The 26925-nt window shown below is 38.1% G+C and overlaps 1 protein-coding gene across 1 annotated transcript in view; it reads left to right on the top strand.

Annotated features, from left to right (window-relative positions):
- The window catches only part of WDR49 (WD repeat domain 49), a 142323-nt gene that overhangs the window by 29791 nt on the left and 85607 nt on the right, over window positions 1-26925 (top strand). Inside the window, 3 exon segments of the mRNA XM_060098829.1 lie at window positions 1026-1200; window positions 13455-13626; window positions 15473-15620. Of these exon segments, the coding sequence (XP_059954812.1) occupies window positions 1026-1200; window positions 13455-13626; window positions 15473-15620 (495 nt within the window).

Raw genomic sequence — 26925 nt, 5'->3', positions numbered from 1 at the left:
TTAATCATCAAAGCTTAGCTCAAAATAGAAATAGAGTACAATGAATGTGACCCCCTAATTGAGCTACTTTATAGATTACAAGGCCACACACCTTGGACATGAAAAAGATGGATTAGGTCATAATTCCTCTCCTTGCATATGAAAACCAATCTGCCCTTTGGTTTTCTTGCCTGTGTATAGTCTCATTTTCCTTATTTAGAAAAAAGTATTTGCTAACTTTTTCACCATAGGATGCTTAATCTATTAGACCCCAATTTTTTTTTTTGCGGTACGGGGCTTCTCACTGCTGTGGTCTCTTCCGTTGCGGAGCACAGGCTCCGGACGCGCAGGCTCAGTGGCCATGACTCATGGGCCCAGCCGCTCCGCGGCATGTGGGATCTTCCCAGACCCGGGCACGAACCCGTGTCCCCTGCATTGGCAGGCGGACTCTCAACCACTGCTCCACCAGGGAAGCTCCATAGACCCCACTATTAATAAACATTTAATATTGTGTCTAAAGTTATCTCTAATAATTCTTTCAAATTGTTCACATTTTCATTTATAAGATTTCAGGCTTCTCAGTAGCAAGCTCCTGGGAAATGCTTATTTCCTGTCTCATGTGACAAAGGAATAGGTGCATTAGAGAGAGCAGCACTGAACCCCAGACACTGCATACAATGATTTCTGTCTTCCCATCAAATTCCACCCAACCTCTGAAAAATGACTTCTTACTGAATGACAGTAGAATATGCCTGTGAATGCTGAAATAGTCTAATTTGAACAATTTCCACTCATAATTATGTAAGCCTTTCATCTTTACTGTTTTTAATGACAGATCATAAAAGCAAACAAATAAATGCCCTTGGTAATTGCATTAGCAACCTTGTAGTGTCATGTCTTTCAATATAACTGCCTGCAACCTTTAAATAATATTAAAGAAATGCCTGTTAATTCAATACCTGTTCCTTATTAATCATAAAGAACATAGAATCTTCTTGCGACAGTTACCTACCCATGTTTGTTTTTCTTGTAATGTCTCTCTCAAGGTTCAAGTAATTGCTTTCACAACGGCCTTGATTTCCCTTTTTGAGCATCCTGCTGGTGCATGTAAAGATGAAGAAGCAACCATGACCATTAACTGGGCAGAGCCATGCTCCGGACATCACAAATGTTGCTATACATTAGGGCACAAACTTCATTGTGGAGACTGGGTCACACAAGGTACTGAATTTAAACAACAATGAAAGAAACAGTCACCTTAGACTTCTACATTTACATTCTTAATGAAAATGTTTCCACACACAGTGTTCAAGTCTAGAAACTAATAATTGATTCCCTGGAGGTTTTGACCTGGACTTTGATATCCCCTGCACACTAGCAGGAATACTTCTTTCTTTTTTTTCCTTCTAAAATTTATGCCTCATACAATTAATTCAGGCGAACTGTGCAGTCAAGAAATCTCAAGACGGGAGAAAATTGTCACAGAATCCATTTAACTTCACCCCAACTCTGATCCGAACTAATTTTGTTTAGTCACATTTGGGTCTACTTAATAAAATAATTTAACAGGTACCCTCAAAACACTCCCTTGCTTTCTTTATATTCTCATGGGAAGTGTATTAGTTTGACTGCTTTCAGAATGGACTCTTCTCAGTTTTCTTTTCTTTTTTCTCTTTTTTGATATAATGACTGAGTTGCTCTGATCTAGAGTACTTGAATGGCGGTTTTCTGTGTGATAGGATTATGTTATAAAACAGCATCTATGGAAGGCCAGGACTTTCTTAAAACCTAGTCAACAATGAGTTTATTAGTTTCACAATATGCCTAATTTTTTACAAAATTTGCATCTGATGGTTCAAGATCCAAATGTGCCTTTTCTGCTCTGATACCTCCTTTGGTCCGGACACTAAGGACTATGGTATTTTTCTCACTTCTAAACTGCTACATTAAATAATGCTACATTCCAATGATGATTGGAATGGAAACTGTCAATCTCATTGTTATATTGTAGGCATATTCCTAATGTTCTCTGAAGAAGAGATAGTCAGAATGGACCCAACTGTTGGCTTTTATGGTAGTTTTCCCCTTTTTGAGTTTTAGGAGTTTGGAACTAATTCCTTAATGCATGACCTACAATAATAATATCCCACATGATGAGCTATAGGTTCTGCACTTTTTTCTTCAATGTAAATCATACCATGTCATTGGTACTTTCTACCTATCCTGTAATTCTGGCATGATATAAATTGTGGGAAAACCAAAAGATAAAAGTTTTTGGTCATCCACTATGTGTGACAGACACAAAATTATGTGTTATGTTTTCATAACTTGGAAACAAGAAAGTACTAGAAAGTGAAGAGAGTCCTTGAAAGTGAGGGAGGTATTACAGCTGCTTCCAAACAAGCATGATATTTTAATACATAAACTAAAGACTAAAAAGACCGCAGTAGTAAAGTTATAGTTCTTGAAATCTGCTTGTAGTAAGTTCCCTGAAGTTTAGTTTGAGTTCCATGACCTTAAATTAATATGAATAAATAAAGAGAAAAGCTAATAGAATTCTGTTTTTGAAAAGGTTGGGGATGTAACAGGGTTTTAAAATTGAGATCATTTGTCTGAATATGAGTAGTGTCTAAATACTCTCTTCACACTCAGGGAGAGAATGAAAAGCTCTCACTCTAGACTCTGTCACAATTTCATTTAAACCTCAAAAACCAGCGCTACTGGTGAAGTAATCTGCTGATGAGCTCTTGTCTGTTAAGTTGCAGGACAAGAATTTTTCTCTAGGTCAATGTGAATTCATTGCTCATCATATCTCCAACATATCATTCTGATTTGTAGTTCTTTTACCTACTGACAAAAGAATATGCGAACTTAGTTTAGTATCAGCAGTAGATATTCATGCTTATGACCTAAGGAATCCACCTTTGGAGTTTAGCCTCTAAACCATGGCAATTAGGAATTGGCTATAGAAAAGTTTTATATATATTAAAAAATTAGGGATCTTTGTTATCTAATTTGGATTATATATGTCTTAGCTCTCTGAATTAAAACTCATAATCAGGCGAATAGTCTTTGGAAGAATAGCTGAAAGAATATATTTACTTTAGTCCACTTATTTAAATCAGTCAACAATTATTTATATTTTATGTGCTTTAAAACTGTCTTAGGCATTGGAGGCAGTGGAAGAAAGATAAATTATAGGCTTAACTCAAAAAACTTAATAGGTAAGTAAGAATTAAAGACATATAAAAGCATGTATTTGAACATTGTACAATGGTACTGAAAATTAACTACTAAATCATATAAACAAGATTTTGACTCCTGTTGTAATTCTTAAGCAGGAAAAGACATGAAGAAGAGCTTCAAGGGTGAGTGGTGGTATTTGAAGGATGGATGGGTAGAGGGGAAAAAAGAGAGCATGGTGAACATAAATAAAGGTAGGCAAGTAGGCACAATAATGGAGGGTGAGGTGGACATGAATAGATCAGAGATGGAGTATTAGGACATAACAGTGCCTAGGTCTAATAAGGATGTCTGTTGGAAGATCTTGGCAATCAGGCCAAGTTCACATTTAACAGAAAAAATGAAACAGTGAAGCATTGAAGGTTTTTTTTTTTTTTTTTTTTTTGCGGTATGCGGGCCTCTCACTGTTGTGGCCTCTCCCGTTGTGGAGCACAGGCTCCGGACACGCAGGCTCAGCGACCATGGCTCACGGGCCCAGCCGCTCCGTGGCATGTGGGATCTTCCCGGACTGGGGCACGAACCCATGTCCCCTGCATCGGCAGGCGGACTCTCAACCACTGCGCCACCAGGGAAGCCCAGCATTGAAGGTTTTTGAGGAAATTTGGGCAGACCTGATGTAGACAGCATTTAGGAAAATTTTATTTAGTAGTTCTGTCCAGCATAGATTGGGGGGCAAAGAAAGAAACTGCAATCAGATTGGCTAGTTGGGATCATGAGAAAATGGAAATGGTAAAGCAAGGAGAGAAACAAGCAACCTTTTGAAACAGGAATCTTCAGGACTTGAGGTCTGAAATGTGGAATGATGAGCTGTTTTAGAATATCTCACAAAGACTTCTGTTCCCAGGTTGGGAATGTTCTATTTGCAGTTGACAGATGCCCTCCTGGGCCCAATGCTCAGACTCTCCCCGGCTTACTTTCTCAATGTTGACTACTTCTAGGATTCTTTATTCTGAGATACTCCTGATCTGCCACAAAAGAAGAGTCTTTCTTACCAGTATTGTTCTGATACTTCCCTTCCCTTTGCCAAGCTTCATATTTGTCTCTTCAACCATCTAATTCAGATGGACACTTCCTTGTGTAATTTGCAAACTTCTCTATTTTGGCTTTGCTCCTGGGTTCCTACAAATTTCTGTACCCACATCAGAATCTTAGTTCTGTCTGTCATAACCCTCCCAATCCCAGATGTCCCAAATTTAGATGGCTCACTTACAAATCACATTTATACATAAATTGAAAATTAAAACATTATTCTTATGGCAGGAAATATGTCCTTTATTCTCTTAGTGTCCTTTATAACACGTAGTGTAATGTTTCGTACAACTTTCCCTTTCTCACTGATTTTAAGCAATCTGATTGTGATGTGCCTTAGTTTTCTTGGAGTGTGTGTGTGTGTGTGTGTGTGTGTGTGTGTGTGTGTGTGTGTGTGTTTATGCTGACCGGAATTCATTGTGATTCTTGGATTTTCATTAAATTTGAAAATTTTTCTATTGCTATTTTTTTCTGAAGTTTTTTGTCTCCCCCTCTTTTTTTTTTTTCTGTAAGATGCTTGATATTGCCCTACTAGTTACAGAGGCTTTTTCATTTTTATTCAGCTGGTTGTTTTTTTAAACCACTATGCTTTAGTTGAGTTGGATTCTATTTCTATGTCTTCAAGTTCCTGAATCTTTTCTTCTGAGATATTGCAGAGTTGTTTCAAAGGGTGAGTGAGGCTGCCTCTGTGGTTCAGGTGGGCTAGCGTGCCCCAGCCTAGTGCCTTGGTTGGGGGCAGCCCTGCAGAGACCTGTGGTGTGGGCTGCAGCCAATGGAGCCCTGACACGAGTGGGGCCACTTCAGAGGACTGTGGCATAGGTGGGGCCGTTGCCACAGCATGGGCAGTACCTTTGGGGGTGACGTTGCTATCCCAGTACATTTGGAAGGCAGATTATAAGACCAATGGGCTATTTTTGAGCCATAAAGTTTAATGGAGTTTCCCCGTTAGGTTTTATATTTACTTGAGACCTATCACCTCTTTGTTCTTTCTTCTTTTTGGAATGGGAATGCCTCTCACATGCCTGTTCTATCATTTTATTTTGGAAACATGTAACTTGTTTGGTTTCACAAGTTCACAGCTTGGAGAGCAATTTATCTCAGGATGGCTTGTATCCTGAGTATTACCCATGTCTGATTTAGCTATCTGGATGAGATTTGAACTTAGACTTTAGAGTTGTTGTTGGAATGAGTTAAGACTTCTAGGACTGTTGAGATGTATTTTACATGTGAGAAGGACATGAATTTGGGGAGAGGGGCAGGGGCAGAGTGTATGGACTGGATTTTTGTGTCCTTCTCCCCCCGCAAATTCATATGTTGAAGTCCTAAGCCCCCCGCCTACCCCCTTATAATGGTGCCTTTGGGAGGTGATTAAGTCATGAAAGTGTAGGTCTTGTGAACAGGAAGAGACCCCCAGAGAGCTCTCTCACTTCTTCCCCACATGAGGGCACAGTGAGAAGCAGGGCATCTGTGAACTAAGAAGTAGACCCTGACCAGACACCAAATCTGTCAGCACCTTGGTCTTGGACTTCCCAGTCTCCAGAACTGTGGGAGATAAATGTTTGTTGTTTAAATCACTAGGTCTCTATATTTTGTTACAGCAGCCTGGACTAAGACATTGAATAAACATTGTTAAAAGTATTTCAGAAGAAAAGAGAAACCAAAAGAAATCTTGCAAATATTGGTAGACTTTTTCTTTTAATGGGGGTTATTTATGGTAAAAAGAAAATGGTCAGGGTGAGAAAAATATATTTACCAATATATAGTGTAATACTCTATGAATGGCTGTTGAAGAAATGCAGTAGAAGAGAAGATAACTCAAAAAAGAGAAAGTAGAGAATATGGAAAGGTGAAGTATCTATATAAGACTTTGTCTTCTTTCAAGTTTTAGATTTGAAACTCAGGTACCTCTGAAAGGGGACTGGCTTCCGTCCTAAGCAGTGGATGACTGCCTTTTCCCAGATTTAGTCACTGGGATTCGAAGCTTAAATACAACTTTTTTGTTTTTGGTTTGCTTGCAGGTCAGTTATTTCCCTATGAGGAGAATGGAAAGAAGCTGAAATGAGGAGGCAGGAAAAGGAAGAAGGCAGGCTGGAGTCAAGTAGAGGACAGTGGGCTTAGTAGTAATTATGCTTCTTGGTCTGCAAGACTTACTGTGTCAGGAGCAAGCAAACAATGGCTGCATTCATGTGATACTCTTTTTACCCCAGCAACATGAATTGATATTCTTAGACCTCCTCAAGAAATATTTATAGTGATTTCCTTCTCAGTGTGAGGAGGGAATGTACAATTGAGGAAAGAAACTAATACATGGCAAGTTTGGTGATAATGTTTCACTGAAGCTAATGATAAAATATCTGTAAAATTGAAATGTCAAAAGAAAAACTCAGTTTCAGACATGTGAATATTAGCTTAGCTGCTTTAAGGTAAGGTTCATGCTTATTTAAAACTTTGGAGGAGAAAATGTTTTCATTGCGCCTGAGTGATTCTGTGTTGTATGTTAACGGAAAAATAATTACCTTCTGAAATACTTGAAAAGTAAGCACAGTGATTTTGGGCAGTAGTGGCAAGACATAAATGTCATCAACCTCAAAGAAGTTTCTCTTTTTTTTGGTCCCAAAGAATTGCCTTTTCATATAGACAATATCATTGGAAACCTTGGAAACCAGAGACTGGAAGTACAGCTCCGGAAAGAGTGAATACTAAATTGCCAATAATAAAAATGATTGACTTTTTTTATGTTGAAAGGTGTTTCGCCCCCTTTGTTTGACCACGGCTACGAGTTTGAACTGATAAAATCACTAATTGCTGAGCTAATTAATGGAACTGTGCCAGGGAATTTAGAATCCAGGCAGCAGGTTGTTTCCTTCGGGAGCCTTCATAATTGATGGGACTAAGTTTGGAAGAGAAGCCAGATTTAGTGTCTTGCTGGTGTGTTTTTCCACTTCCCTGCATCTAAATCAGTTCTGCAGACAAAAATGGTGCACCACTGAGTCAGCTGGAACACTCTGCTGTTCCTGCCAACACCGTCACTGGGTCTAAAGCAGTTGAAATCAGCTGTGAGCCACTGGCCTCAGTTTGAAGTAAAAGATCTTTTCCTGCAGCTCGTTCCACAGTGTGGTGGAAGGGTAAGATCCATTGTATTGTGAACCTAGGTCTAATCAGTATTCTGAAAATTCATTAAATGAATTGCATTATTATTTTTAGTGTACCTACCAGTACTGAGTTAGATGTATTTTGATTTTTAAAAATGGAATAGATAGAATTATTCTTTCTTATCTTTCCTCTTTGAAATGGCAGCTGCTCAGAATGTAGAGAGCCCTGTGGTGGTCTCAGAGAATGGGACTCCAACTTCAAAATAAGAAATGCAACTGAAAATAAACTCAAACAAGAGGGCATCAAAGAAAGTTCAAGGTAGGGAGTTTTCCTAAGTCATGTGACTCATAAAGTAAAAGCCCGAAAAATGATAATAAGAATTCCTAGTTAGAAATGGCCCAATTTTCTACCCTGCTATAGCTTTCATCTGTTGGCAAATGATAAAAGAGTGGCCTCATTCTAGCTTACTCTGAGGGTACTTAATAGAATTACTTACTTAGTTTTTAGGCATCACTTTTCATTTTCAAATCACTTTTTTCACATTAACTAATTGCTATTACACAGGGTTATTTTGACAGCAACATGAGTACAAAGATCAATGACAGCTTCCCTTAATGCCTTTTTTTATGACTAAGGGGCAAGAGAGTGGAAGAGCTGAAAGTTAGCACCGTAAGGGACAGACATGATCAAATTGTCTTTTATCCTCTCAAATATTATTGAAAAGTAATTTTTAAATGTTTCTTTACCAATCCCCAAACTCAGTGAGAATGTTAAAAACAACTCATATACTTTATCAGTTCATCCCATTCCCTAGCTTGATATTTTAAAAATGTTGTCATCATAACCCATTATTTCCTTTCCTCTCTTCAAGAAGGGAGGAACACATTTACACATTTTTATATATCAGGTAATCTGATTTTAAGGAAATGGCTTTACTTTCACCTTTTACTCAGGCATTTTCAGGAGCTCCGGCATTTTACAATTTAATCAGAAACGGGTTATATCTTGGTTTAGAAATAAAGTGTGAATTGTTGAGCCTCTAATATATAACACTACAGGCCCATGAATGTCACTTGCTAACCTCCAGATTCAAATCTTACAGCAATACTTTAAATACCAGGGCAGAATGTACTTCTTTATATGTCTTTCTTTATAGCCTCAAAATTAAAGAAGATACTTGGATATAATGTGGAAACACATGACAAAGCAATTTTCTGGGTAGAAACTATTTTGATTGTAGTGTAATGATATTATGGAATTTCCATGGATTTGAAGATATAATTATAGTGCTGTGTTGTATACTTTATGTATTACAATATTGCTTCATTAAGTCAAGTTATAATAACTCTTAGCATTTTCTGTAAACAAAGGGAATATTTTCATTGAGGTTGCTCCTGTTGAGGATACTTGTCCTCAGATTTTATACTGTTGGTACTTCTAGTAAAGTAGCAGTGTTAGTGTAAAAGTAATCAACCTTTATGCTCCTAAAATTAATTGCTCCACAATGAGGCTCAAAGAACTCAGTTTTATAGGAACTGATTACTCCTTCCTTCCTTCCTTCATTTATCTCTCTTTCTTTCTTTTTTTTTTTAAGAAGGAAAGAGTAGATGAGAAAAAGATGGAAAACAAGAGGACATAGGAATACTATGTCCTAGGGGGATAAGTAGCAATAAAAAAGTGAAGAGATCAGGAAAGACTAAAGATGAAGTGGGAGTTTGGTCTGGGATTGAGAGTATGGGGAACATAAATGTAGTTGGTAATAGAAAGAACTTCAGATCACGTAATAGAAAGAACCTGGCATACACACGGCAGTGTGGCTTAGGGAAAAATAAGGATGCAGTAGTACAAAATGGAAAGCTCACAGCCAGACAGGACTGGGCTCAATCTCATCTCCACCTCCAAGTAGCCACATGCCTTTGGGTGATATGGCTTTTGGACTGTTTCCTCATCAGTAAATTTGGGATATCTGCCCACTAAAGATGACTACAGGGTGAGGGCATCTGGCATGATGATACCTGGTAATGAATGGGAGGGATTCAAAAAATTACCGGAATAATTATTATAAGTAATCCATAGATTGAGGGAGATGACATGATGGGGGACGAGCAAGAAACATACCATCCAGGTGAACTCTGGGCAGAGTGGAGACATAGACCAGTTTGGCCCTTAGCAGGCTTTTTGTGTTTCACGACATTTCACAATACACTGCTCAGTGAATTATTCTGTTTGCCTAGAGCTCTGTGAGCTCTCCTTTCTGAAAGTCTCCTTTGCATTATTGCACCTCCTCCTTTCTTCTTTAGAAATTGTTTTCTGGCATTGATTTGTAGAACCCCCACATCAAAGATCGGTTAAACTCATTTACTTTAAAGAAGTAGAAACTAAAAAGAGAAGCCCAAAGTGGGTTTTTTTTTTTTTTTTTGGTATTTTTAAAAATTAATTAATTAATTTGGTTGTGTGGGGTCTTAGTTGCGGCAGGCGGGCTCCTTCATTGCAGCTCGCGGGCTCCTTAGCTGCGCCAAAGTGGGCATTACTGAACTCAGGTTGGGCTGCTCGCCACTTGAAAGTCAATACTTGAGAGACAAGTGCTGGTAGGAATGGAAAGGTTGCTTTATTCAGGAGGCCTGCAACCTGGGGAGAAGGCGGACTTGTGTTCTAGAACCAACTCGGAAGATTCTGCTCGGCCATGAAAGTTTTTAAAGGGAAAAAGGGGGAGTAAACTCATTTAATCATTGAGGTAGGGGGTCAGATTCATCACCATCTCCCATTGCATGCGGACTTGTGGACTCCTTGTGATCTTTCTTTAAATGCTGTCTTGTTCACAGAGTTGGCTTGAGGGATTACAGAAGGGGAAGCTGGGGAAAAGATCTGGTCATCTGTTAATCACTTAGTCTTCATTTCTATTTCTTTGATCTAAGGAAAGAACCAACAGGTTAGGCAAGGCATTGTGTGATCAAAAGATTTGAAAGGTGTGCTTGGGCAGGAGGTGAGTAGAGCATGGGGGCGCCTAGTTTAAAGGTTAGTTACAATATAGCTTTGCCAAAGTGACAAGACAAAAGGGGCTTCCTGCAGAGAGCTGCTTCCTGCAAAGGGCTCTTCCCTGCAAAGAGCAAAGCATATCCATCATTAGTAACAGAAACTTTAAGAATCACTTGAAAAAGCAGTTGAAGTGTTTTGCAATCCCAAATTACTTTGTAGCTGGAGATTAATTACCTGAGTTCTTCAGATCTATCCTGGTTGGGCTTCATGAGTAGAAGGGGGGAGTTTCCCCAGATCCTGATATTTTATACAAATTTTTTTGTGTGTGCACATCTTTCTGGTGGAGAAGGTCTATATCTTTCATCAGATTCCCAAAGGGGCATTTAATATCCCAAATTTTAAGAACTATGGTTTAATTTTCTAGACTATAGAAGGGTGGCAGTGCTCTAAGGAATGTATTCTAGTGTCTTGCTGCTCCAAGTGTGGTCCTAAGAGAGCATCAGCAACCACAACTGCAGATCGTTAGCAATGCAGCACCTTAGGTTTTCTGAATGAGTATCTGCGTTTTAACACCCATCTCTAGGTGACAGTTGTGCATACTAAAATATGAGAAGCCCTGTTCCAGTGGTCAGGAGATCAGATTTGACTTTGTACTCTGGCTCTGCCAAACGCTAATGTCCAATCCCGACTGGGTTTTTAATATTGCACATTATATAACATTAAACTACCAAACTCAGAATCAGAATGCTTGGGCTCTAGTTCTGAGTTGGACAGCAGTCAGTTGCTGACTTTGGCCAAATCTTTGAACCTGCACGGGTCTCTATTTCTTAGCCTGTAAAATAAAGGAGTAGATTCATCTTCTTTGAGCTCTGATTTTACCTTTTGTTTCCCACACATGTGTTTTGTCACCACTTATCTCTTGAAATGCTCTCTTTTTGTCAGGGCCCACCAAATGTCTCCCAAACCCTGAAGCCCACACTGGTTTCTTTCATCTTTGAACTTCTATTATAATTTCTGTACTACTCAATTTATCCCTTTATTGTATACTAAAGTTTTCTGTAGTTGTTTGATTTACATATCATTTTTTCCAAGCTTGGGACCATCCAAGCTATGTCTATTTCTTCTCTTATTAAAGGTATCATAGCACAGGGCACGTAGTAGACGCCTAATAAATCTGAAGATTGGAGGCTGTGTTTTGAGAGAGGACATCTATATGTGACACATGAATAGCCCCAATCTTCTTAGTTTTAAATTGGTCATATTAAAACATATAAGTCCCAGTTGCTTTTAGAAGCAATCATCTTAATAGAATAAGCTCAAAGGGAAGAATGTATTGAGCTATACTTCTGCCTCTCAGAATTTCCTTGCCTTTAGTAATTCGGAAATGTATGTATTCATATATATGTGTGTATATATATATGCATATGTATATACACACATCTATATAAAGCAAATTAAATTCTTTCACCAAAATAGTAAGACTATTTCCAAGTTAGTTACTAATAAGTTAGCTTGCCATTTCCAGCACAGCTAACAATACAAATACTGTGGTTCTCACTTGGAGAAAGGATTTTTAAAATAATCTTAAAATGACAGAGGGCAGAAGACTCCTGTGTTAGAGAAAAAAGACTTCATTACTCCCAGCACAGCAAGCCCCATGAGTATCCTCATATTTGTGTCAGTTCCCCTTGACACCCAAGTCCCACAGAGGCAAAGCAGACAGTTGCAGGTGAATGCCTGCACACGCAGTGGGTCATGTTACAGGAGAGGAACCCTGAGTTTAGAGAACCTGAATCTTCTACAGTGGGCAGGCGCGTGCTATCTTTTGCTCCAGAGTTATTCTTGGTAGTAAATTTGTCTATAATTTGCTGCAAAGGGAGAAGCGATCTTACATTCCAAGGCTGTTTTCCATGTAAACATCTTTAACAAGATAGTGTGGAATGAACTGCTGTCAGGGATTAGTTTCATAAGAAGTGTAGGAATCCTAGTGATCCATTGAGAATTGTATTCCAAGAGTGTTATTCTTGATTCTGTATAATAAACGGATCAGAAACATTTTCAAGAGCTGTTCTATTAAAGCAACTTTTCTTAAGGTGTACAAAGTTCCAACATCCCTCTTTATGTGAGGCAGAAATTTGGGCTTGAGGTCAAATCAGAAATCTTTCACCTTGGGGCACAAATCATTGTCTTAGTAAAATGCAAAAGAGAACTGCCCTCTAACCATGGAGGGCTTAGTGGTTTGAAGTTGGTGACAGAGCAGCTATGTCTTTTGGAGCCCGAGAGTCTGATAGGAATGCACAGGTCGTTCTGACAAAAGGCAGCAGGATCACTTTTGTTGCTTGGGAAGTGGGATTTGGCTGCCCGTCTAGTACTAGATAATCAGGAACAGGGGAACAGCCAATCATCCTGGGCTTCTAGCTGTGTTTGTGACTCTTGGCAGAGCATTGAGTCCAGGACACCCCACTTTCAAACATTCTAGACTAGTCAAAACATAAAAAAAAAACAGTGGATTGGGTGTGAGCCGGACCTTGAGAGCAGCAGATGGCTGCTGAGCTCCTGTTTGCCTGCTTTAGACCCAGGAGGAAGAGCCCAGCATTTTGGCCAGGTGCTTATATCCCGAGAATCCCACATGATTATTGTGATTAATATTGTTTCCTGTCATGTGTTCTAATTTAAAAATTTTTTAAGCTATCGGGGGGGAGGAAAAGTCTGGATGCAGACTTTGATGTAACTTTTCACTGTGGGTTCTTTGGTGAGAGAAGGGTTTAGTGAGGTGTTTTCTAAGTGTCAGGTTGCATCATCATAATCTGAGTTTAATTTTTAGTTTTATCTTTTTTTTTTTTTTTTTTTTTTTTTGCGGTATGCGGGCCTCTCACCGTCGTGGCCTCCCCCGTTGCGGAGCACAGGCTCCGGACGCGCAGGCTCAGCGGCCATGGCTCACGGGCCCAGCCGCTCCGCGGCATATGGGATCCTCCCAGACCGGGGCACGAACCCGTATCCCCTGCATCGGCAGGCGGACTCCCAACCACTTGCGCCACCAGGGAGGCCCTAGTTTTATCTTTTAAGACAATTCTGTTTTGCCTGTATCTTTTGAGAAATCGACTAAAGGTTGTTTTCTTTTCTTTTTTAATCAGTTACTTACAATGCGTCCTTAGATGCTGTTATTTCCAGTACAACCAGCAATACAAACACTGTGGTGCTGGCATGGAGAGAGAAATCAAAAAAGCATCTTAAAATGACATCCTTCAACATTGCCCAGGGCATTCGTGCTTTTGATTACCACTCTCGTCTCAATTTAATTGGTATGTAAAATAAATCATGATAACTATGAGGGACTCATCAATAGTCTGGGATGCATATCTGCACGCATGGAGCCTCTTCACCATGTTGCTTTATTGCCAGAGAGACCAACTTGAGCAGCTCACATTTTATTATGTCTGATAATGATGCATTATGATGTGCAGCGTATATGCACTACATTGGGGTGACAATATGAGAAAGTTCCCCGGTGCTTTAATGAGTCTTTTTATCAGAATTGGTGGGGAATGTAAAATGACATAGAGAAAGAATGCAGTGTCTGCCTTCTGCCGTCTTCCTAACATCACCAGATGCTCAGCCTAAATACATCATTTTCTTATGTGTGTGCATGCACACACGCACACACACACTCACTCACTTACTAGAGAAATGCAAAATATAGAATGTTTTTCAATCACCTTTCAGAATACAACTTCTAATGCTTTTTGAAAAATTTCAGATTTGTCCTTTAGCATACTAAAGGAGAGTTCTTTATTGGATGTAAATTTTAGCTGAAGAAATAAGCAATAAAGGTTTTCAGGCATTATCTATTTAAATAAAATATTTAGGTATTTTGAAAGCTGATAATTTGATATATATGATATTAGTTCAAATGTTATAAAAAAGTGAGGTATTATTTTAAAAATTAATAAGGTAGTACAGAGAATGAACATACATGGCCTACAGAATGGGTCATATTAACCCTCTTTCAAAAATTATCATTTATATAGAGTATATAAATGATATCAGCTAAGCTGAGTCTCTAAAATTCCCAACAATCACAGCTGACAATCATGGTAAAAAGAGACCTTGACTCTGAACTCAGGAATATGCCAACATCAGACTTTCAAGGAGGATTGTAGATTTATTAGAGAAAGCTGGAGGAGTTAGTGAATTGAGTTTGGGAGGACTCAAATATCAACCATTGCATTGATTCATTGATTATTTCAGCCCCTTTATACTGATCGCTACCTTGTTCCTGGCACAGTGCTGGTATTACATATTACTGTATGCAGTAACACTGAGGGTAAAATTTATCAGTTGTCTTACTAATTTCATACTATGGGGTAAAGACTTGAAACAAGAGTGGATTCACTTCCTCTTATTGCCATAACCCTTACACTGGGTATTAATCCAAATAGGGGTCTGCCATTTATGGCGATTCCATAAATGTGAATAAGTTCAGCTCCACAGTTGACCCTAAACAAGGGAACGACAAAGAGTGCTCTGCTGAGTTTCCCCAGACCTGACGAAGTACTGTGCTCCCAGTTTTTGATGTGCTCCCTGAATATAATCAATTTGTGTTTAAAAAAAAAACAAAAAAACTATTGCCTCAATAGGGCAGGTCAAACATATATTTCTGCTGCTTATTTGCTTTCAAATACTTGATTATTTACATGACAGTGAAAATAATTGGTTTCCTTACACTTTTTCATTAATTTGGGAACTTTAAATATTGTTTTAGTTCTCTCTTAACCCTGGAATAATTTTAACGTGGTCTGCATTCCTAGGCTGTGATGGCTGTAGAGGGGGAACTTTGGGACTGGGAGAAGGATTTTCTCCCCTCCAGGTTGGGCTACTGGTTGCCTCTTAATGGAACTGTCTTGTCCTTTCACCCCATGCAGACTCCTTCTCCCCTCCACCCTGCATTTCAGCTATTTCCAGTGATAGCATTCATGCATTAGCCTGGGCTATTGGACAATGATAAGATTTTCCTTCCTTCAGGACGAGGGTGCATTAGTGCTCAGAAGGTTTTTATCAACCTACGGTAATACAGTATGTGATATACTCGTTTCAAAAAAAAGTAGAGTATTCATGTTATTAAAAACATTTTTTTCTTTCTAATTCTGATTAGCAACTGCTGCCTTAACAATAAAGTTTGCCTTTGGAACCCCTATGTTGTCTCTAAGCCAGTTGTTGTCCTTCGGGGTCACTCAGCCAGTGTAATAGCTGTCCAGTTCTTTGCTGCAAGAAAACAACTTTTCATCTTTTCCGAAGATAAAGTTAGTAACAGTGTGCATTTAATTTATTTAGTTCTGCCTCCCCAGTTCCTACGCAAATGTGTCTTTGGTCCGAAATTCCTCTTAGAGCTGGTGTAGATTTTTATAATATAGTGACTTACTACTGTGTTTTTGGAAATCTGTATTTTAAAAATGATACTGATAGTGAGTTAGGAATAGTCCTGGACAACTGGACAAGGTGTTTCATTAAAAAAAATTGTTTTAAACCATGTACTCATAGATGTAATCCTTATTTTTGGGTTCTCAATAGGCCACATTTTGAGAGTTTCCAAAGTACTCACTAATGCAATAAAAATACAAAACAGAAATGGGAATGAGAAAATGTTGCTTTGATAAGATATGGAATAGGCACAGCCAATTAACTATTGTTGCTTTTCCATTGAACAGACTCAGTAAATTAGAAATCAAAGTTGATCTGAAGAGTATCAGGTACATTAAGAACATTTCAGTTAAGTATATTAGTCCATTCTATTTGATAATATTGGTGCAAATTCTAAATATGGTGGAAAAAAATATTGTACCAAAACCAGGTAGTCCCGGTTGTATCCTGATCACATTATTCACTACTCGTATCTCCCAGAAAAATTTCTTTATCTCTAATAATCTCATCATGTGTTCCTCTGTAAAGCTTCTGTTTTACATAATGCCTGATATAGATCCAGTTAACATGTGATAGATTTCAAGATACCTGGCTGTGAAGAGAAGAAGGATGGGCAATAGGCTTATTGGGGACAGCCTCTGAGACTTTTTCAGTGACTCTGACTTTTAATTCTATTCTAAAGTGATACTTGTATATGTGAAAATTAAATAGAAAAAATAGAAATTCATCTTCAACTCCTTAGCCTCACCCTATGTATAAGTCCTGCCAAACTTGCTTATTTTACTGTATTACCTATCAGACCATAAATCTCCTCCCTTCACCTGAAACTTCACCACTCAACTGCCAATTCTAGTTGATTCTACCATCAAATATATTTATCAGCCTCACCTCTCCCTCTCAACTGCCATTGCTCTAATTCAAAATCTCATCCTCTTTTGAATTATTATCTTTCGAGTTAGCTCATCCAAAACATTGCAAGGTTGCCTAACATGTCTCCCGTCTTGCATACGGGTCTGATTCCAATCTGCCCTTCCTCCTGCTAGTTAAGTGGTGTCTAAGAAAAAATCTTCAATACCTCCTCTTACCCTCATTCTAAATATCAGCTCTAAAATTCTTAAGCTTTTATATAGAGCCCTCCCCCGGTCTACCAGGCCCACTTCACTTCTTGCTTTTCTCTTCCATTCATCTGATACTCCGCATCACACTTTGCCTGTTTCTACCACGCTGCCTCGTGGCTCTGCCACGTGCCCTTCTTTCTGCCTTCAGTTCCCTCTCCTCCATGCTCAATTGGCAAAAGCCTATTTATCCTTGAAGTTTCAGACTTTCTGGAGTCTTTCAGACAGACCTAGGTGTTTCTTTCTCTGAACTCCCATTACACCTGTGTGTCCCTCCTTAGAGCATGTGTTCTGTTGTACTGAAATTGTAGTTAACTTTCCTAAGTAGGGTCAGTGTCTTTTCAGCTTGTACACTTGGTATCAGTCACAGTGCTTGGCACCTTGCAGTGTTTGTTCAGTGATTTTTTTTTTTTTTTTGGCTGCATTGGGTCTTCATTGCTGCATGCGGGCTTTCTCTAGTTGTGGCAAGTGGGCTTCTCACTGTGGTGGCTTCTCTTGTTGCAGAGCACGGGCTCTAGGTTCACGGGCTCAGTAGTTGTGGCTCACAGGCTCAGTAGTTGTGGCACACAGGCTTACTTGCCCTGTGGCATGTGGGATCTTCCCGGACCAGGGCTCGAACCCGTGTCCCCTGCATTGGGAGGCAGATTCTTAACCACTGCGCCATCAGGGAAGCCCCAGTGATTATTTTTTGACAGTTTGAAGTGAATACATATTACTGTGAATCTTAAATAGGAAAGAAACTCAGAATGAAGACTTTTCTGATGCCTTAGCTTTTAGTTGTTCTATTTTCTGAGATCTTTTAGTACTTTGTTCTAACTCCCATTATTGAATTTGTTTTTTAAAATATTTATTTATTTGTGGTTTTTTTTTTTTTGACAGCCTCAGATCTTAGTTGTGCGTGCAGGATCTTTCCGTGTGGTGCGTGGACTGTTTGTTGCTGTAGTTGTGGCCTGCGGGCTTAGTTGCCCCGCGGCATGTGGGAATCTTATTTCTCTGACCAGGGATCCAACCGGCATCCCCTGCACTGCAAGACGGATTCTTAACCACTGGACCACCACAGAAGTCCCCCATTATTGAATTTAACACAACCTGACATATATACTTGAAGGTTGTATATGTATACTCTATCTTTCACTGTATTTTGAGTGATTAAAGACAAAGATTATTTGTTGAATTCATTTTTGTGTTTCCCAGTATCTAGCGCATATTAATGTACATTAAATGTTTAATAAAGCATATAAAATAGTGTAACTATCAACTAACCGACAGGATTCACGAGGTTTGGAACTCTCTTTTTGGACTGTGCCATATACATAGTAGGTTCTCAATAAATTTTAATTAAATGAACAAATCTTTATCAAAGCTAAATATGAAAGAAATCACATATTTTATCATTATAGAATTCCCTGAAAAATGTTATAACTTTAAAAGCAAGTGAAAAAAATGTTCTTAGAGTCAGAATTGATTGTGTATAGCTATTATCAATGTTAAGACTACCTGGACTCTTTCAAGTCAGTTTTATCATCCTATTTTTGCTTTGACTTTTAAATCATTACATTGTAATGAAGCTTGCCATGCCCTCTTTCACATTAGTCTAAATCCATTTCACTTCGATAAATGTATAATAATCTTAGCCTGTATGTCTTCACAACAAACAACAGGGCTTTCAGCTACCAGGTTAAGTCTTTGTTTTATTGCATAAAATTCTTTTGGATATTTTATAGGACTAGGGTTAATTTAGGGAACAGGGAAAATGAAAGAAAGCATTCTTTTTTCAAAGAGCCTTTGATTGAACCATATTTTGGTCTATGAATTGCTAAATTAGAGGATTTTCAGACCAAAGTAATTTAGATCCAAATAATTGCCTGAGACTTACTTCAGTTCTTTTTTTGGAAAACTGCTCTATTGTGCTTTCCAGTGATTATTAAACAATAAGTTTATCCCTATAGCATTTGGTATAAGTAATAGTCCAATTGCATTTTGCTTTGGACTCCTAAATTGTCTTATAAGATGGCAATCACTGATGGCAAGGCCCTGCTGGGAGCCAGTAACTTGGTCATTTAGAGGAGGAATCACCATGGGAGTAAAAGGATTTTCAAAGCCTCTGGGAAATATCTCAACCAGTGAATCTGATTAGGCTTTTCTATTGCTGCTAACTCTTCTCTCCTGGGCTACTTATCCTGATTTGGCCACCAGAATCAGATCAGTTTGTAACTTAATCTTTTGTTTGAGGTTTTGATTTTTCCCAGAGTCTGGTTTCTGTATTGTGCACCCAAGGTTGGGAAGGAAAATTCAAAAACTCTTGTGCTGGTGACTAGCTCTTACCTGTGTGTCTTCCTTCCCCTTCTGTATACCCTCTCTCCTCAACTTTCCTCTATCCATCCAGAGACAAAGCCATTTTCATTTTGTTTAAATTATGCAAGTAAACAGATTAATGCTCTTCCGTAAAATTTACAAATGAGAAAGCATGAAGTACAATAAGTGAATATCCCTTTTCTTCACTCCCCCTTCAAATCAATCCCTCTCCCAAGAAATATCTATTATTAACACGATGTTTTTTTTTTTTTTTTTTTTTTTTTTTTGCGGTACGCGTGCCTCTCACCGCTGTGGCCTCTCCCGTTGCGGAGCACAGGCTCCGGACGTGCAGGCTCAGTGGCCACGGCTCACGGGCCCAGCCGCTCCGCGGCATGTGGGATCCTCCCGGACCGGGGCACGAACCCGTGTCCCCTGCATCAGCAGGCGGACTCTCAACCACTGCGCCACCAGGGAAGCCCAACACGATGGGTATTGTCTTATATTTATATCACATACTTATATACTATAACATATTGTATTATAATATGTGATGTTGTTATAATTTATTATTATATACTGTATACCATCCTATGTGTGTATACAAATACAACGTAGTATTTATTATTAATTTTTATGTAAGTGGCATCACATGAGACATACTTCCTTGCAACTTGCTTTTCCCTAAACAATATCTCCTGGAGATCTTTCAATGTGAGTATACATAGACCTGACTTTTTACCTGCTACATAGTAATTCATAGTATGGATGGTCATAATTTAATTATTCAATCACCTGTTGATTATAAGAGATATTGTCTCTAACCAACTGTCACACACACACACATTTACACACACATGCACACACATCTTTAAGATCACATAAGTAATTTCTTGTGATATGTTCTTAGAGATACATTTCTAGAAGTGATGCTATTGGGTCAACAGGGATTCAATTCTTAAAGGATGGTTTAGATGCAGGAATATTGTTCCAATTGGTATACCCATCAGAGATGTGTAAAGGTGTTTCTTTCCCCACATTCTTGTCAATGATAGATACCACTAATGTGTTCATTCTTTTGTGAATCTAATGGACAAAAAATTAGGATGAATTTCTTCTTCAATTATTTATTAGCCATTTATATTTCTTGTTTTTTTGTGCATTATCTGATCAAGCCCTTTATCCTATCAACTGGACTTGGGAATACTATCAATAGTAGTAGTTTGAAAAATATATTGATTATCCTTTATTATATATGATGCAAATATCTTGTCTCTTTCAAGCATACATCTTTTAACTTTGTTTATGTGATTTTTATCATTCAAAAGTTTTAAATTTTTATGAAGTTGAGTCTAAGAAATGATTTTCTTTGTGGCTCTGGTTTTGTATCTAGCTTAGGAACATGTTCCACAATTCATATTTATAGAGGTGTTCTCCTTTAGTTTCTGCTAATACTTATTCTATTGTCAAATTTTTTTTGCATTTATCTTTGCAGTTTATTTTTGTGTAAAATGTTTTTTTTTTCTACAAATGGACATCCAAGATTTTTTTTGAATAATTTCTTTTGAAAAATTTTTCTCCCTCACTGGTTTGAAGTTCCATTGTTATCATTTGAATTTCCAGGTATACATGAATTTGTTTCTGGATGCTTTATTCTTTCCATTAGTCTATTTGCCTTTTCCTGCATAAATACACCACTGCTTTAACCAGCATAGCTTTATTGTATGTTTGGATATCTGGTAGAGAAATTTCTACTTCTGTGGGTTTTTTTTTGTTTTTTGTTTTTAATTTTAACAATCCTCTGGCATCTTATCCTTCTAAGTAAAAGTTAGGATCAGTATTCATGTTTCATGAAAAACCGTATTAATTTTTGGATTGGATTTACATTGAATTTGATAGGTGACGTCTTTAAAATATTGAGAAAGCACACCCTGTATTTATCCATTTATTCATTTTTTTAAATGCCTTTCAGAAAAATTGTACAAAAATTTCCCATTCCTTGTTGAGGTTTTTCCTCCGTGTTTCAGGTGGCATCTTATCATATTCTTGACTTTTATGGGAGTGTTTATAATGGGATGTGCCCACTTTCTATATAATCTATACATTTAGTTATAAAATTTAACAATTTTTTTCTAAAACATTTTTTAACTGCCTGATAGTTTTGTATGCTCTTTTGTTGTTTGCTCATTTTGGGGATTTTGACTTTTAGCTCTTTAATTTCATATTAATTACTGCATTTTCTTATCAAATAATTCTAATACCTGGAGTCCTTGGGTATCTGAATTAGATATTTACTATTCTGATGATTCTTCCTCATGGTGAATTGTTCCTTACTGTTTCCTTTCTATGTTTGGTTATCTTTTATTGTTACCTCATTTTTTGCTATTGCTAAACTATAGGCATTCTGAGGAATGAAATTGAAAATGCTTTCCTCCAGAGAAGATTTGTGTTCGTTTCTGCAGAATGGAAATGAGGAAAACTACTGTCCTGAGGCTACTGCATTTTCCTTATTTGTTGTCCTTTTAACTTTATTTGTTTATTTATTTATTTATGGCTGTGTTGGGTCTTTGTTTCTGTGCAAGGGCTTTCTCCAGTTGCAGCGAGCGGAGTGGTGTGCGGGCCTTTCACTGTCGCGGCCTCTCTTGTTGCGGAGCACAGGCTCCAGACGTGCAGGCTCAGTAGTTGTGGCTCACGGGCCTAGTTGCTCCGCGGCACGTGGGATCTTCCCAAACCAGGGCTTGAACCCGTATCCCCTGCATTGGCAGGCAGATTCTCAACTCCTGCGCCACCAGGGAAGCTCCTGTTGTCCTTTTAATTGAACAGTCTTGCCTCAGTGCCTCCGACTCACTGCTGGTCCAAGGCTTAGGCTCCTGGTTATAGTTTTTACTTTTTTATTTTTATACAGCAGGTTCTTTCTTATTAGTTATCTGTTTTATACATATTAGTGTATATATGTCAATCCCAATCTCCCAGTTCATCCCACCGCCACTCCCCATGCCGCTTTCCCTTCTTGGTGTCCATACATTTGTTCTCTACATCTGTGTCTCTATTCCTGCCTTGCAAACTGGTTCATCTGTACCATTTTTCTAGATTCCACATATATGCGTTAATATACGATATTTGTTTTTCTCTTTCTGACTTACTTCACTCTGTACTAAAGTCTCTAGGTCCATCCATGTCTCTACAAATCACCCAATTTCATTGCATTTTATGGGTGAGTAATATTCCATTGTATATATGTACCACATCTTCTTTATCCATTTGTCTGTCCATGGACATTTAGGTTGCTTCCATGACCTGGCTATTGTAAATAGTGCTGCAGTGAACATTGGGGTGCATGTGTGTTTTTGAATTATAGTTTTCTCTGGGTATATGCCCAGTAGTGGGATTGCTGGGTCATATGGTAATTCTAATTTTAGTTTTTTAAGGAACCTCCAGATTGTCCTCCATAGTGGCTGTATCAATTTACATTCCCACCAACAATGCAAGAGGGTTCCCTTTTCTCCACACCCTCTCCAGCATTTATTGTTTGTAGATTTTCTGATGATGCCCATTCTGACCAGTGTGAGGTGATTCCTCATTGTAGTTTTGATCTGCATTTCTCTAATAATTACTGATGTTGAGCAGCTTTTCATGTACCTCTTGGCGATCTGTATGTCTTCTTTAGAGAAATGTCTATTTAGGTCTTCTGCCCATTTTTTGATTGGGTTCTTTTTTTTTTTAATATTGAGCTGCATGAGCTTTTTATATATTTTGGAGATTAATCCTTTGTCTGTTGATTCATTTGCAAATATCTTCTCCCATTCTGAGGGTTGTCTTTTCGTCTTGTTTATAGTTTCCTTTGCTGTGCAAAAGCTTTTAAGTTTCATTAGGTCCCATTTGTTTATTTTTGTTTTTATTTCCATTTCTCTAGGAGGTGGGTCAAAAAGACTTTTGCTGTGATTTATGTCATAGAGTGTTCTGCCTATGTTTTCCTCTAAGAGTTTTATAGTGTCTGGCCTTACATTTAGGTCTTTAATCCATTTTGAGTTTATTTTTGTGGATGGTGTTAGGGACTGTTCTAATTATATTCTTTTACATGTAGCTGTCCAGTTTTCCCAGCATCACTTATTGAAGAGGCTGTCTTTTCTCCATTGTATATTCTTGCCTCCTTTATCAAACATAAGGTGACCATATGTGCGTGGGTTTATCTCTGGGCTTTCTATCCTTTTCCATTGATCTATATTTCTGTTTTTGTGCCAGTACCATATTGTCTTGATTAATGTAGCTTTGTAGTATCGTCTGAAGTCAGGGAGTCTGATTCCTCCACGTCTGTTTTTTTGTCCCTCAAGACTGCTTTGGCTATTTGGGGTCTTTTGTGTCTCCATACAAATTGTAAGATTTTTTTGTTCTAGTTCTATAACAAATGCCATTGGTAATTTCATAGGGATTACATTGAATCTGTAGATTGGTTTGGGTAGTAGTGTCATTTTTCACAATATTGATTCTTCCGATCCAAGAACATTGTATATCTCTCCATCTGTTTGTGTCATCTTTGATTTCTTTCAGCAGTGTCTTATAGTTTTCTGATTACAGGTCTTTTACCTCCTAAGGTAGGTTTATTCCCGGGTATTTTATTCTTTTTGTTGCAATGGTGAATGGGAGTGTTTCCTTAATTTCTCTTTATGATCTTTCATTGTTAGTGTATAGGAATGCAAGAGATTTCTGTGCATTAATTTTGTATCCTGCAACTTTACCAAACTCATTGATTAGCTCTAGTCATTTTCTGGTGGCATCTTTAGGATTATATATGTATAACATCATGTCATCTGCAAACAGTGACAGTTTTACTTCTTTTCCAATTTGTATTCCTTTTATTTCTTTTTCTCCTCTGATTGTCATGGCTAGGACTTCCAAAACTATGTTGGATAATAGTGGCGAGAGTGGACATCCTTGTCTTGTTCCTGATCTTAGAGGAAATGCTTTCAGATTTTCACCATTGAGAATGATGTTTGCTATGGGTTTGTTGTATATGCCCTTTATTATGTTGAGGTAGGTTCCCTCTATGTCCACTTTCTGGGAGTTTTTATCCTAAATGGGTGTCTAATTTTGTCAAAAGCTTTTTCTGCATCTAGTGAGATGATCATATGGTTTTTATTCTTCAATTTGTTAATACAGTGTATCACATTGATTGATTTGCATATATTGAAGAATCCTTGCATCCCAGGGATAAATCCCACTTGATCATGGTGTATGATCCTTTTAAAGTGTTGTTGGATTCTGTTTGCTAGTATTTGGTTGAGGATTTTTGCATCTGTATTCATCAGTGATATTGGTGTGTAATTTTCTTTTTTTTGTAGTACCTTTTTCTGGTTTTGGTATCAAGGTGATGGTGGCCTCATAGAATGAGTTGGGGAGTGTTCCTTCCTCTGCAGTTTTTTGGAAGAGTTTGAGAAGGATGGGTGTTAGCTCTTCTCTGAATGTTTGATAGAATTCACCTGTGAAGCCATCTGGTCCTGGAAGATTTTTAATCACAGTTTCAATTTCATTACTTGTGATTGGTCTGTCCATATTTTCTATTTCTTCCTGGTTCAGTCTTGGAAGGTTATACCTTTCTAAGAATTTGTCCATTTCTTCCAGGTTGTCCATTTTATTGGCATAGAGCTGCTTGTAGTAGTCTCTTAGGTTGCTTTGTATTTCTGCGGTGTCCATTGTAACTTCTTCTTTTTCATTTCTAATGTTATTGATTTGAGTCCTCTCCCTCTTTTTCTCGATGAGTCTGGCTAAAGGCTTATCAATTTGTTTATCTTTCAAAGAACCAGCTTTTAGTTTTATTGATCTTTGCTATTGTTTTCTTTGTTTCTATTTCATTTATTTCTGCTCTGATCTTTATGATTCTTTCTTTCTACTAACTTTGGGTTTTGTTTGTTCTTCTTTATCTAGTTCCTTTAGGTGTATGGTTAGATTGTTTATGTGAGATTTTTCTTGTTTCTTCAGGTAGGCTTGTATTGCTATAAAGTTCCCTCTTAGAACTGCTTTTGCTGCATCCCATAGGTTTTGGATCATCGTGTTTTCACTGTCATTTGTCTCTAGGTATTTTCTGATTTCCTCTTTGATTTCATCAGTGATCTCTTGGTTATTTAGTAACGTATTGTTTAGCCTCCATGTATTTGTGCTTTTTATGGGTTTTTTCACTGTAATTGATTTCTAATCTCATAGCATTGTGGTCAGAACAGATGCTTGATGTGAGTTAAATTTCTTATATTTACTGAGGCTGGATTTGTGACCCAAGATGTGATCTATCCTGGAGAATGTTCTGTGTGCACTTGAGAAGAAAGTGTAACCTGCTGTTTTCAGATGGAATGTCCTATAAATATCAATTAAATCTATCTGTTCTATTGTGTCATTTAAAGCTTATGTTTCTTTAATTTTTTGTCTGAATGATCTGTCCATTGGTGTAAGTGAGGTGTTAAATTCCCCCACTATTATTGTGTTACTGTCGATTTCCTCTTTTATAGCTCTTAGTATTTGCCTTATGTATTGAGGTGCTCCTATGTTGGATGCATATATATTTATAATTGTTATATCTTCTTGGATTGATCCCCTGGTCATTATGTAGTGTCCTTCCCTATCTCTTATAACATTCTTTATTTTAAAGTCTATTTTATCTGATATGAGTATTGCTACTTCAGCTTTCTTTTGATTTCCATTTGTATGGAATATCTTTTTCTGTCCCCTAACTTTCAGTCTGTATGTGTCCCTAGGTCTGAAGTGGGTCTCTTGTAGACAGTATATATATAGGTCTTCTTTTTGTATCCATTCAGCGAGCCTGTGTCTTTTGGTTGGAGCATTTAATCCATTCACATTTAAGGTAATTACCGATATGTATGTTCCTACTACCATTTTCTTAATTGTTTTAGGTTTTTTTTGTGTGTGTGTTTGTGGTACACGGGCCTCTCACTGTCGTGGCCTCTCCCGTTGTGGAGCACAGGCTCCAGACACACAGGCTCAGCGGCCATGGCTCACGGGCCTAGCTGCTCTGCAGCATGTGGAATCTTCCCCGACCAGGGCACGAACCCATGTCTCCTGCATCGGCAGGCAGACTCTCAACCACTGTGCCACCAGGGAAGCCCTAGGTTTCTTTTTGTAGGTCCTTTTCTTCTCCTGTGTTTCCCACTTAGAGAAGATCCTTTATCATTTGTTGTAGAGCTGGTCTGGTGGTGCTGAATTCTCTTAGCTTTTGCTTGTCTGTAAAGCTTTTGATTTCTCCGTTGAATGTGAATGAGATCCTTGTCAGGTAGAGTAACCTTGGTTGTAGGTTCTTCCTTTTCATCACTTTAAATATATCGTGCCACTCCCTTCTGGCTTGTAGAGTTTCTGCTGAAAAATCAGCTGTTAAACTTATGGGAGCTCCCTTTTATGTTATTTGTTGTTTTTCCCTTGTTGCTTTTAATAATTTTTCTTTGCCTTTAATTTTTGTCAGTTTGATTACTATGTGTCTCAGTGTATTTCTCCTTGGGTTTATCCTGCCTGGGACTCTCTGTGCTTCCTGGAGTTGGGTGGCTATTTCATTTCCTATGTTAGGGAAGATTTTGGCTATAAACTCTTCAGATATTTTCGCAGGTCCTTTTCTCTCTCTTCTCCTTCTGGGACCCCTATAATGCTAATGTTTGTGCATTTAATGTTGTCCCAGAGGTCTTTTAAGCTCTCTTCTTTTCTTTTCATTCTTTTTCTGTATTCTGTCTTCCGCGTTACTTATCCATTCTTCTGTCTCAGTTATTCTGCTTTTGATTCCTTCTAG

This window comes from Mesoplodon densirostris, chromosome 5, assembly GCF_025265405.1.
Source record: "Mesoplodon densirostris isolate mMesDen1 chromosome 5, mMesDen1 primary haplotype, whole genome shotgun sequence".
NCBI classification, from domain to species: Eukaryota; Metazoa; Chordata; class Mammalia; order Artiodactyla; family Ziphiidae; genus Mesoplodon; species Mesoplodon densirostris.
The sequence above is the reverse complement of the archived record's forward strand: the minus strand, read 5'-3'. Positions and strand labels throughout refer to the sequence as shown.